The sequence below is a fragment of the Aotus nancymaae genome, unplaced genomic scaffold, assembly GCF_030222135.1.
Source record: "Aotus nancymaae isolate 86718 unplaced genomic scaffold, 86718_ANA_hifiasm-v0.15.2.pri h1tg000014l, whole genome shotgun sequence".
Classification (NCBI taxonomy): Eukaryota; Metazoa; Chordata; class Mammalia; order Primates; family Aotidae; genus Aotus; species Aotus nancymaae.
In genome coordinates this window covers 67,509,042-67,523,191 of record NW_026988425.1, presented here as the reverse complement: position 1 = coordinate 67,523,191, position 14,150 = coordinate 67,509,042, and the positions used below count along the sequence as shown (strand labels likewise).

General features: G+C 35.2%; 1 protein-coding gene across 4 annotated transcripts in view; it reads left to right on the top strand.

Moving 5' to 3' along the window:
- The window catches only part of ANKRD31 (ankyrin repeat domain 31), a 139,163-nt gene that overhangs the window by 76,033 nt on the left and 48,980 nt on the right, over positions 1–14,150 (top strand). For all 4 annotated transcript variants that reach the window (XM_064376056.1, XM_012462151.2, XM_021673218.2 and 1 more), the window contains 2 exons: positions 10,904–11,063; positions 12,608–12,723. In XM_064376056.1, the coding sequence (XP_064232126.1) occupies positions 10,904–11,063; positions 12,608–12,723 (276 nt within the window). The remainder of the gene's footprint in view (positions 1–10,903; positions 11,064–12,607; positions 12,724–14,150) is intronic.

Sequence of the window (14,150 nt, the reverse complement as noted above, 5' to 3'; positions counted from 1 at the left end):
ATCCCTCATTGATACCTTTTATCTGTTTCTATATATTTTAAGAGCCTGGTAACTTTTTAATTTAATTTTGTGAAAGTATATTCTTGCTGTTTTTAGCCTACACCTAGCCATATGGAGGATGGTATTACTGAATTTATGATTTGCTGAGAAAAGAGATGTATATTAATGATCAAAAAATATACCAGAGTGGGTAGCCTAATGTCCGATGTGACTTCTTTTGGCTAAAAGAAGCTGTATTAGTTTGTTCTTGCATTGCTATAAAAAACTGCCTGAGAATGGGTAATTTATGAAGAAAAGAGGTTTAATTGACTCACAGTTCCACAGTACAGGAAGCATGGCTGAGGAGACCTCAGGAAATTTAAAATCATGGTGGAAGTGAAGCATAGTAGGCACATATTCACATGGAGGAGCAGGAGAAAGGGAGGGAAGGGGGTGATAATACACACTTTTAAACAACCAGATTTTGTGAGAACTCTATCATGAGACAGCACTAGTGGGATGGGGCTAAACCATTAGAAACCACCCCTGTGATCCAATCACCTCCCATCAGGCCCCACCTCCAACACTGGGGATTACAATTCAACATGAGATTTGAGTGCTGAAAAGAAAGCAGCAACCCAAGAAAATTAACAGGTAAATTACAAAGAATCTCTAATCAAACATATGCAATAAATACCAAAGTAAGTCAGACAGAGAAGACTGGAATAAATAATCCTTTAATGCAAAGATAGACATACATCTATACAGCAAACAGGGAACCATTATCTCCTTAAACAGACAAAGCAAGGAATCAGTGACTGACCATAATGAGACAGTGCTATGTGAACTCTCTGACCAAGAATTCAAAACAGCAGTTTAAAAGAAACTCAGTCATCTCTGAGATAACACAGAAAAGCAATTAAAAATATAAAACCATAAATTTAATATAGAAATATGACAAAGATTGAAGTAATTTTTTACATCAAACAAATCTTGGAACTGAGAAATGTGTTTACTGACCTGAAAATTTTGTTAGAAACTCTCAACAACAGAATAGATCAAGCAGAGGAAAGAATCAGTGAGCTCAAAGACAGGCTACTTGAAAATACACAGTCAGAGAAAAAATAATGAATAGGAATAAAGATCACCTACAAGATATAGAAAATTACCTTACAGAATAAGGGAAAATATTTGCAAGCTATTAACCTGACAGCAAATGAAACAATCAACAAAAGGAAAAGACAACTGACAGAATGGGAGAATATATTTGCGAGCTATCTATCTGAAGAGAGATTAATACCAGAATATACAAGCTCAAACAACTCAGCCAAAAGAAATGAAAAACAATCTGATTTAAAAATGGGTAAAAGGGTCAGGCACGGTGGCTTGCACCTGTAATCCCAACACTTTGGGAGGCCAAGTCAGGTGGAGCATATGAGGTCAGGAGTTCGAGACCAGCCTAGCCAACATGATAAAACACTGTCCTTACTGAAAATACAAAAATTAGCTGGGCATGATGGCAGGCACCTGTAATCCTGGCTACTAGGGAGGCTGAGGCAGGAGAATCGCTTGAACCCACGAGGTGCAGGTTGCAGTGAGCTGAGATCACGCCATTGCACTCCAGCCTGGGCAACAAGAGTGAAAACTCCATCTCAAAAAAAAAAAAAAAATTGAAAGATCTGAATAGATGTTTCTTAAAAGAGGACATACAAATGGATAACAGGTATATGAAAAAATACTCGGCATTACTGATTATCGGAGACATGCAAGTCAAAACCACAAAGGGATGTCATCTTACCTCAGTTAAAATAGCTTTTGTCAAAAGACAGGGAATAACAGATGCTGGTGAGAATATGGAGAAAGATGAACTGAAAAACACTATTCAGGATCCCATTCTCTCTGAGCTGAGTTCTCTATGTTCTCCAAACTAATAAATTAAGTAAATCTTTTTTAGTATATTAAAGTCAAGGCCTACAGAAGGTCTCATCTTAACACATTGGCAGAATAGTCATTATTAATATAGCATTTGTTTTTAGAGTCTAGAAAAGTTTCCTTTTCTGAAATTCACTTTTTCTCTCCTCCATATAACGTTTGAAATAAATTTCTTCAGATTAAAGCCTACATCTCCAGTTTGCTAAATTAATCTAGGGATAGTCTCAGGAATCTGTGTTTTAAAAGAAAACACAGCCGAGTGCAGTGGCTCACACCTGTAATCACAGCCCTTTGGGAGGCTGAGGCGGGCAGATCATGAGGTCAGGAGATCGAGATCATCCTGGCCAACATGGTGAAACTCCATCTCTACTAAAAATACAAAAATTAGCCAGGCATGGTGGCGTGCACCTATAGTCCCAGCTACTCAGGAGACTGAGGCAGGAAAATTGTTTGAACCCAGGATTTGAAGGCCGCAGTGAGCCAATATTGCACCACTGCACTCCAGCCTGGGTGACAGTGCAAGACTCTGTCTCAAAAAAAAAAGAAGTGGCACAATCATCACTCACTTTAGCCTTGACCTCCTGAGCTCAAGGATCCTCCTGTCCCAGCCTCCTGAGTAGCTGGGACTACAGGCTTACACCACTATATCTGCTTAGCCTTAGTGTGTCTTGAAATGAATCAATTTCCATTCATTGTGCTGGGCATCCAGTGGGTCCTTACGAACAAACTAATCATCTTCATTTTGGAGACAATTTAAAAGAAGTACCTCTGTAATGATTTTATTTTTATTTTCAGGAACTCCTTAATTATTCAAATACTGACCCCCCAGACCAGTTTTCTATGTTTCTTACATCTTTTTTTTTTCCACCTGTTTTTTAAAATCCTGTTTTGCTCTTCATTCTGGAAATTTTCTTGAACTCTTCACAGTTTTTTGTTGTTTTTCAAAAATTTATCTTTTCATATTTCCAACAGCCTTTTGTTTGTTCTTTCACTATTCCTTTTTTTAGAGTATCTCGTTCTTTTTTCATGGATGCAATATTTTCTCTTATTTCTTTGAGGATGCTAGTAATGTTTGTTGTTGTTTCTGTTGAAGTATTTCTCACCATGCCTAATCTCTTCTTTGTCCAAGTTAATAAAAAAAAAAAAAAAGTAAAGGACTGATATTACTCAAAGCAAACTCCATGTCAAGTGCAAACAGACCCAAAGAGATGCTGCAAAATGAAATGCTGTAAGTCCTATCACAGTACTTCGAGAGAACGTTGTGTAAACTATCCCTAGATATGATACCTTTAGTCATTAGGAATTAAAAAAGAGAAATGGGAATCTCATCTGCAAAATCTGTGAGAAATTTGAAGCTGTTTGCTTAGAGTATGTAAAGTATTCATCAGAGAAAAAGATTCAAAAAAGAAAAAAAAACAAAAGAAAAGAATTCAACAAGTGACTACTGATCAATCAGGCTTAGAAACTACTGGATTGGGGTAGTTTCTGACCACATCTTTTAAAAAGATAAAATCTTAATAAAACCTAAATAAATAGATAAATATTTTATCTTTTCATACCTTTACTCAGACTTCACCAAGGTGTACATATGCAGATTTTATCAAAAGTCTTAGCAGAATACTTTTTCACATGCCATTATCTGCTGTCTCTCACTACCACAGTTGATCTTTTCACTCTCTAAAGGAAAGTAGGGCATTATGGAGCTAATTTTCTTAGGAGACTACTATGTGCCAGACATTTTACAAGGGCTATTTAATTCTCATGGATCATAAAAATGAGGTTAGAGGTGGTAACTAACTTTTTAAAAGATGTAGCTAATAATTAGTAGGACTGAGGTTTGTGCTTAGCTTTAAAACAAGGGTGTTTTTCTTTTTTAACATATTTGTATAAATTTAAAGGATACAAGTGCAGTTTTGTTAAATGGATATATTGAGTAGGGATAAATTCTGGGCTTTTAGTGTAACCATCACTCAAGTAGTATACATGGCACCCATTAATTAATTTCTCATCCCTCAACTCCTTCCCATCCCCTACCCTTCTGAGTCTCCAGTGACCATTATTCCACACTCTGTTCATATGTACACATTATTTGGCTCTTACTTATAAGTGAGAACATGCAGTATTTGACTTGTTTCTGCGTTGTTTCACTTAACAACATGGATGGCCTCCAGTTCCATCCATGTTGATGCAAAAGACATGATTCCATTCTCTGTTATGGCTGAGTAGTATTCCATTGTGTGTGTGTATGTGTGTATTTACCACATTTTATTCAGTCATCCATTGATGGATGCTAAGATTGATTCCATATATTTACTATTGTGAATAGTGCTACAATAAACATTTGAGTACAAGTATCTTTTTAATATGATGATTACTTTTCCTGTGGGTGTTTATCCAGTAGTTGGATTGCTGGATTGAATGGCAGTTCTATTTTTAGTTCTTTGGGAAATCTCCATACTATTTTCCATAGAGGTTGTACTAATTTGCGTTCCCACCAACAGTGTATAAGCATTCCCTTTTCTCCACATACTCATCAACATCTATTATTTTTTGGCTTTTTAGTAATAGCCATTCTATCGGCATAAGATAGTATCTTGTAGTGACTTTAATTTACATTTCTCTGATGATTAATGATGTTGAGCATTTTTTCATATGCTTTTTGGTTATTTGTGGGTCTTCTTTTAAGAAATATCTATTCATGTCTTTTGCCGGTTTTTTAATGGGACTATTTAGTATTTTGTTATTGTTGTTTTTGAATTGTTTGAGTTCCTTGTAAATCCTGGATATTAGTCTTTGTAGGATTCATAGTTTGCAACAATTTTCCCCCAATCTGCGAGTTGTCTGTTTACCTTTTTGATTATTTCCTTTGCCATGTGGAAGCTTTTTAGTTTAATATAGTTCCATATGTCTGTTTTTGTTTTTGTTGCTTATGCTTTCAAGGTCTTATTATGAATTCTTTGCCTAGACAAATGTTAAGAAGAGTTTTCCCTAGGTTTTCTAACAGAATTTTTACCGTTTCAGATTACGAGTTTAAGTCCTTGTCTTTATCTGATTTTTTACACGATGAGAGACAAGGGTTCGGGTTCATTCTTCTACATATGGCAATCCAATTTCCCCAACACTGTTTATTGAAAAAGATGTCTTTTCCCCAGTGTATGTTCTTGTCAGCATTGTCAAAGATCAGTGGGCTATAGATATAACTGGGTTATATATTTCTGGGTTCTCTATTCTTTTACATTGATCTATGTGTCTGTTTTTATGCCAGTACCATGCTGTTTTGATTATTATAGCCTTGCAGTATAATTTGAGGTCAAGAAATGTACTCTCTCTAGCTTTGTTCTATTTGCTTAGGATTGCTTCTGCTATTCAGGCTGTTGTTGTTGTTGTTGTAGTTGTTGTTCCATATGAATTTTAGGATTTTTTTTCTCATTCTGTGAAAAATAATGTTGGCATTTTGATAGAAATTGCATTGAATCTGTAGATTGTTTCAGCAGTATTCTCATTTTTATTATATTAATTCTTCTGATTCATGAACATGAAATGTTTTTCGATTAGTTTGTGTCACTTGCAATTTCTTTCATCAGTGTTTTGTAGTTTTTCTTCTTTCACCTCCTTGGTTAACTATATTCCTGGGTATTTTGTTTTATTTTTTTAGCTATTGTAAATGGGATTACCTTCTTGATTTGATTTTCAACTTGATTGTTATTGGTGTATAGAAATGACACTCATTTCTGAATGTTGATTTTGTATTCTGAAACCTTACTGAATTCAATTATCAAGCCTAAGTATTTTTTGGAGGACCCTTTAGGGTTTTCTAGGTTTAAGATCATATTGTCAATGAACAGAAATAATTTGACTTCCTCTTTTCCAACTTGGTTGCCTTCTATTTCTTTCTTTTGCCTGATTGCTCTGGCTAGGACTTCCAGTACTAAGTTGAATAGGAGTGGTGCAAGTGGGTACTCTTGTCTTATTCCAGTTGTTAGGGGAATTGTTTTCAACTCTTCCCCATTCAATATGATATTGGCCATAGGTTTGTTGCATATGGCCTTTATTATTTTGAGGTATGTTTTTCCTACTAATCCTAGTTTATTGAGAGCTTTTATCATGAGGGGTTGTTCAATTTCATCAAATGCTTTTTCTACATTTATTGAAATGATTGTGTAATTTTTGTCTTTAATTTTGTTTATGTAATGAATCACATTTATTTGAGCCATCCTTCTATATGTTGTATATGTTAGCCATCCTTGCATCCCTGGAATACAACCCACTTGGTCATGGTGTATTATGTTTTTGATGTGCTGGTGGATTCAGTTGGCTAGGATTTTGTTGAGGATTTTGCATCTATCTTCACCAGGGATATTGGTGTATAGTTTTTGTTTGTTTGTTTGTTTGTTTGTGCTCTTGTCAGATTTTGGTGTCAGAGTAATACTGGCTTCATGGAGTGAGCTAGGGAGGATTCTCTCCTGCTCAGTTTTTTGGGAACAGTTTCAGTAAAATTGGAACCAGTTCTTCTTTGTATGTTTGGTAGAATTTGTGAGTACATCTTGACCTAGGCTTTTGTGTGTATGGAGGATTTTTGTTATTGGTCTGTTCGGGACATCTAGTTCTTCATGGTTGAGTCTTATGAGGTTCTATATTTCCAGGAATTTATCCATTTCCTCTAGGTTTTCTAGTTTGTGAGCGTATGGTAGAGTCTGATGATCTTTTGTATTTCTGTGATATCACATACAATGTTTTCTTCATTTCTCATTATGTTTATTTAGATATTCTTCCTTTTTGGTTAGTCTGTATAGCAATTTATCAACTTGTTTGTCTTTTCAAAGAACTGACTTTTCAATTCACTAATCCTTTTGTTTAGTTTGGTCTCCATATCATTTCATTTTACTCTAATCTTCGTTATTTACTTTCTTCTGCTAGCTTTGGGTTTGGTTTTTTTCTTGTTTTTCTAGTTCCTGGAAGTACAATGTTAGGGTGTTAATTTGTAATCTTTCTATTTTTTGTTGTTGTCATTGTTTTGATGTAGGCATTTGATGCTGTAAACCTCCCTTTTAGCACTGCTTTGGCTGTATCCCAGAGGTTTTGGTATATTCTGTCTCCATTTTCGTTTGTTTCCATTTTTTAAAAATTCTTTCTTAATTGTGTCATTGACCCAAAGATTATTCAGGAGTGTGTTAATTTCATGTATTTGTATAGTTTTGAGAATTCCTCTTGATGTTGATTTCTAGTTTTATTCCATTGTGTTCTGAGAAAATACTTGATGTGATTTCAATTTTTTTCAAATTTATTGAGGCTAGTTTTGTGACCTAACATATGGTCTATTTGGGAGAGTGTTTCATGTGCTGATGAGATGAATGTATATTCTAAGATGTTGGATAGAATGTTCTATCAGTGTCTGTCAGGTCCATTTGGTCTAAAGTCCAATTTATCTCCTGTGTTTCTTTCTTGATTTTCTCTCTCAGTGATCTGTCTAGTGCTGTGACTGGGGTGTGGTCTCCCAATATTATTGTATTGCTGTCTATATCTTTCTTTAGTTTTAGTAACATTTGTTTTATGAATCTGGGTGCTCCAATGTTGAATACATATGTATTTAATATTATTATATCATTTTGTTGAATGGATATCATTCTTTATCATTAGGTAACGACCTTTGTCTGTTTTTTACTGATTTTGATTTAAAGTTGGTTTAATTTGTTATAAGTATAGCTACTTCTACTTGCTTTTGGTTTTCTTTTTTTTTTAGACGGAGTTTTGCTCTTGTTATCCAGGCTGGAGTGCAATGGCGCGATCTCAGCTCACCACAACCTCCATCTCCTGGGTTCAAGCAATTCTCCTGCCTCAGCCTCCCGAGTAGCTGGGACTACAGGCACGCACCACCATGCCCAGCTAATTTTTGTATTTTTAATAGAGACGGGGTTTCACCTTGTTGACCAGGATGGTCTTGATCTCTTGACCTCGTGATCCACCCGCCTCAGCCTCCAAAAGTGCTGGGATTATAAGTGTGAGCCACCGCGCCCAGCCTGCTTTTGGTTTTCATTTGCGTAGAATATCATTTTCTACCCCTTTATCTTTCTTTTTTTTTGTCTTTTGAGATGGGGTTTTGCTCTGTCATTCAGGCTGGAGTGCAGTGGCATGATCTCGGCTCACTGCAACCTCCACCTCCCAGGTTCAAACAATTCTCTTGCCTCAGCCTCCTGAGTAGCTGGGATTACAGGTGCACACCACCATACCTGGCTAATGTTTGTATTTTTAGTAGAGATGGGTTTTTACCATGTTGGTCAGGCTGGTCTTGAACTCCTGACCTCATGATCCTCCTGCCTCAGCCTCCCAAAGTGCTGGAATTACAGGCATGAGCCACCACACCCTTTACCTTTAGTCTATGTGTCTTTACCAGTAAGTTGAGTTTCTTGTAGGCAGCATATAGTTGGTTCATTTTTAAAATCCATTCTGCCTATCTATATCTTTTAAGTGGAGTATTTAATTCACTTACATTTAAGGTTAATATTGATACATGAGATTTTCTTCCTGTCATGATGTTATCACTAGTTGTTTTATGGATTCTTTGTTGCTTCATTTTTTTTCTTCTGTGTCTTTGTGACTGGGTTCAGTTTTGTTTTTCTTTATGCTATGCTACCTCTAGACTTGTAGAACAACTAAGGTTATCCTTAATAATTTCTACTGGCCCATTTGCTCCTAAATTTCTTTGCCTTTTTATCCTTGGACATAAACAGAATTTTTTTTTTTTAAATACATTATCCACTGGCATATAGTATATCTCCATTTTAACAAAATCATGACTATCTTTTCCTAACTAGAAGATTTTTTAATGGTGAGTCACTTGCTTGCCTCTTGCAAGTGAGTTTTTTACTAATTTTACTAATTGACTTACACTGTAATTTTTTTTGAGACAAGGTCTTGTTCTATCACCCAGACTGGTATACAGTGGCACTATTTTGGCTCACTGAAGCCACGAACTCCTGGGCTCAAGTGATTCTCTAGCCTCAACCTCCCAAGTAGCTGGGACTAGAAGTGTGTGCCACTACACCCAGCTAATTTTTTAATTTTTTTTAGAGAAGAGGTCTCACTGTGTTGCACAGACTGGTCTCAAATTCCTGGGCTCAAGTAATTTCCTGCCTTAGCCTCCCAAAGTGCTGGGATTAAAGGCATGAACCACTGCTCTGGCTGACTTATATCAGAATCTAGTTAGTAACCATTATTCACTTAGATCAATTATAAATTTATTTCTAATACACAATTTAAGAGTTACTCAGAGCAACCTTAATTATATTAGGAATTTTTTTCTCCCCAAAATATCACATGCTCTTTTACCTTAGTTTCCTTTTATCTAAAATGATGGGGTTTCTAAACTTCCCTCTATCTTTAATATTCAGTGAAGATTGTCATTTAGTATACAAGTGGCCAACAAACATATGAAAAAATGTTCAGTACCACTAATCATCAGAGAAGTACAAATCAAAGCCACAGTGACATATCATCTCACACCAGTCAGAATGGCTGTTATTTAAAAGTCAAAGAATAACAGATGCTGGTAACGTTGTGGAGAAAAGAGAACACTTATACACTGTTGGTAGGAATGTAAATTAGTTCAACTACTGTGGAAAACAGTTTGGAGATTTCTCAGAGTACTTGGAACTACCATTCAACCTAGCAATTCCATTACTGGGTATATACCCAAAGGAAAATAAATTGTTCTACCAAAAAGACATGCATTTGTGTGCTAATTGAAGCACTATTCACAATAGCAAAGACATTAAATCAGCCAAGGTGCCCATCAGTGGTGAATTGGATAAAGATGTGGTATACATATATTATGGAATACTATGCAGCCATAAACAAGAACAAAATCATGTCCTTTGTAGCAACATGAATTCAGCTGGAGACCATTATTCTTAGCAAATTAGTGCAGGAACAGAAAATCGAATACCACATGTTCTCACTTATAAGTGGGAGTGAAACATTGGGTACATGTGATCATAAAGATAGGAATAATAGATACTGAGACTACTAGACAGGGGAGAGAGGGAGGAAGGCAAGAGTTGAAAAACTCTCTGTTGAATACTGTGCTTACTACGTGGGTGATGGGATGATTCATACCCCAAATCTCAGCATCATGCAATACACCCATGTAGTAAACCTGCACATGTGTCATTTGAAACTGAAATAAATGTTGAAATTATTTTTTTTTAAGTATGTCATTTGGGGCACATATTTCCATATGAAGAATATTAGAATGAGTATTAGGATTCTAGGCTAGTTTATAAAAGCTCCTCAACAAGTAATGTACATAAAATATAATCCAAATAGAATGTTATTCAACTATGTCTAATCACAATTTATAATATAGTTTATAATATAGCCTGAAGCAACTCTTGCCCCACTTTTCTACCCTATCCTCCAGCAGTTTATGGAAGGACAAGAGGCTGTATTAGAGAGATAAATTAAATCCGAGTGCCAGAAATTCCACATTAACATGAAAGTGGCTTAATCTGCACAACATCTAGATCTCTGCTGCCCAGTATGGTAGCTACTAGCTACTTTTGCTATTTAAATTTAAATTAGTTAAATAAAATTAAAAATTTCTTCAGTCACATTAGCCACATTTCAAATGCTCAAAAGCCACATGTAACTAATGGTTACCTTATTGGACAGAGCAGATATAGAACATTTTATTATCATAGAAAGTTTTGGGCAGTACTGATCTAGCACTGAACCTCCCTATGCCTTCTTCTTACTGCACTGAAGGCGGCATATTGTACTTTTATGTCATTGTGTTTAGTTCTCTTGTGAGGATGAATAAGTTTAAATTGGATAAGTTTGCAGTAGCCATATCAATTTTAATATAAAATTTTCTTTACCTGAGTTTGAAAACTTTCTTTTGATAGCTTTTAGTGTTTGGTAATGGTGTTTTGTGATGAAAACAGAAATTATTCATCTTTGGTGTCTGTAGAGATAACTTTGAAAAAATACTTTGTAGGCAGCTGAGATTCTACTACAGAATGGAGCAAACCCTAATCAAAAAGATAAACAGAAGAGTGCTTTGGATGAAGCAGATGATGAAAAAATGAAAGAATTACTAAAATCTTATGGTGCTATTCAGACCAATAATAGAGATGAGAGTGATGGTATAGTCAATGGTATGTATGTCAATATTGCTGCTATTTTATATAGAGATATATCTCTGCTTAGGAAAATCTTCTGGTTTGTTGTATAAATTGTTTCATAAGTGGGATAGATGTGTTCTACGTTCATTAAACTCTTCAAAAGCCATTATTTATTTTTAGAAATTAGTATTTAAAATATGGTTTAATTTATAGATTATATGATCCTATTAGATGTTGAAATGAAACCTATAGCATTCATCAATCAAACATAAATCTCCCTAACATTGGGTTTGAGATAGAGATGTAATTGAAGCCATGCAGATCAGTTTATTTGTAGTAGGGCTGGAAAAAGGTGACATTATGCTGAAGATTTTGTGACTAAGATTTCATCACTTCAAAATTTGTAATGACTCATACATCAATTGGATTAATGCCAATTTTTAAAGAATCTAGTATTCTAGTATACTAACTTGTTAAAGGAAAAATACTTGTATATGTATAATATATATAACAGTGAAAAGAATATTTCAAGGAAATGTACAGTCAGGCAAAATTTTATGAACCATTTTTAGCAATACTTTATATTTTATTAAGTATTGAGGTGAGGGAATTGTTCTTCCTTTTCCCTCATGCTCAAACCTTGACTCATAGAAGAAGATACTCAGGAATATATTTATATTCTCGCCATGAGAGATAATGCTGGGGAAAGCAACTGCGTCACACACTTCTCCCTTAGCCTACCAACATCCTTACCAACTGTTGATTTTCAAAGAATTACTGGTATAATTGGTCAGAGTGAAGGATATTCGTTGTGTTATATTTCACCAGTGGGCTAGATCATGGATAGGTCAAGGTCAAGAGTGATACAAATTTCGTCATTTCATTGCCTGTTACCATATAGTAAGTCCATAGGGTCAAGGCCTTTCTTAGAGGCCCAGCCATTTTGCTCTCCCTCTTCACAGCTATACCTGAAAGTTCCCATGATTTAGATTGCTCAGCTTATCAGGGAAGCCTTGCATTTGGAGTTGTTGATAAATCTATTATAAAGTGATAGATCTATTCTCAAATATCTATTGTTTCTTGTTTCCTTGATCAGGTACCCCAGAAGGATGAAGAATATAGGGTACAATGATAATACAGAGAAAGGGAATCCAGAATAGGAGTAGGGTCCAAGAGAACTTTACAGAGGCAATTAATCAAGTCTTAGTGCTTAAGAACATGGACTTTGGAGTCAGATGAGATCTGGTTTCAGTTCTAGCTATGAAATTGGGCAACTTCCTGAACCTCTCTCAACATCACTTTCCTCTTCTGTAAAATAGATATAATAAACTACCTACTTTACAGGTTCATATGAAGATTAAATAAGATGATTTATGGAAAGTTTTTGGCACCCAGCATGTGACAAGTGCTCAGTAAATGTTAGCCATAAATAGTCAATGATGATGATGAGTGCTGTTTAAGATATTATAATATTTGTAGACTTGATGTATCTTTCCTATCCCCATCACATTAAAACTGAAAAATGAAGCTATGTTTTTACACATTCTTATTATATTTTCTAATTTTACTTTTTAAAGAAAAAATTCCTGCTGTTCGGTCTAAAAGACATAAACAGTGTTTTTGTGATGATGGCAAACCTGTTGATTCACCTTCCCTCTCATACCAAGAAAGATCAAGAGAAAGCCTTTCTTCAGTGAGTAAAATTAAAATTACTTCATTCTTCATCTTAGAAAATGCCATTCTTTGAGCTAGCCAGTTAGTTATTGGTAATGGCAGTACTGTCCATTTTAATGATACAAGGATTGAAATTTTTTATCATAAAAGATAAGATAGCTAACAGAATGGGCCCAGAAGTTATGCTGTGTGGTTAACTTTTAATTATCTGCTTTGAATACAGAACTATGGAGTAGTTGCTGTCCTTTAAACCTAGTTTGAGTTCTTGGGCTACTTCTTGTCCGTAGACACTGCCACTGTCATAAATGTGTCTTCACTCACTTCCAAAGTGTCTAGGAGATACAGGATGTACAAAAGATTCTGGAATCCAAACAGAAGAGGATTAAGCAGCATAGTTTAGCTGTCCTCGATGCCATATGGTTTATAGTAATATAATTTGCTTTAAAACCCACCATGTGAAGGTAGCTTTTGAAAAAAGAACATAGCAGTTGCTTAATAAAATATGTTGATTGATGGATGTTCTTAGTTTGACAAAAACAAAGAGCTTAAATAGACACAAAATCTTAACTAAGGTAGCATCTCAATGCAACATTATTTTGGATAAGTCTTGGCCCATGGTGTCCAAGACTGAGTACATCCACAATATGAGCAAAGCAGAACGGAAAGTTGGCACCAAAAGATGTTTTCTTTATCCTTTTCTGTGGATACAGCTTAGTCTGGGCACAAGTTCTGGGCTTTTGTTTGCTTTTATAACCATAAATCATTCACTGTATAAAGCAGTATACCTTAGTGGGGTTTTTTTTTTTGCTTGTTTTTTATATTTGTATTTTATAGTTTCACTGTGATGCATTTAATAAATGACAGTAGAAAGACTGCTTTACCAAATAAGTAGATGATTTTATTACATACATTTTTTTATATCTTTTGTTGGCCCCAAAGTAAAATTTCAGGGCAACATACTTCAGAAGGCTTAGAGGACCTACATGTTCTAGAAATGAATGTGTATTGAGAATATATTAAAGGATAGGTAATAGGAGTCAATCCATCAGTCATTGCTAATGGAGCGATAGCTATGATCCTACAATGTCAAACCATATACAAATATAAAAGGCATGCTCCTGCCTACAAGATCTCATTGTCCTGATGAGGAAATATAATGTATAAGACATTATTATATTAGTGTTAAATTATGTAGCACTGAAATTCTTAATTCTGAGAAAAGGGAAGTCAGCATGGATTAGATAGGTCAGAAATTTCCTGTATGAGATGGGTTTTATATGATAATATTCACTATTTAGGGAGTTCTTACTTTTTGCTGAAATTGTCCTTAGTATTTTAATGTGTTATACAATTCAGGCACAGAGAGGATAAGTAACTTGCTGGAGACACCCAGATAGGAAGAGGTGAAGCCAGGATTTACACCCTGGAAGTGTGGTTCCAGAGCCC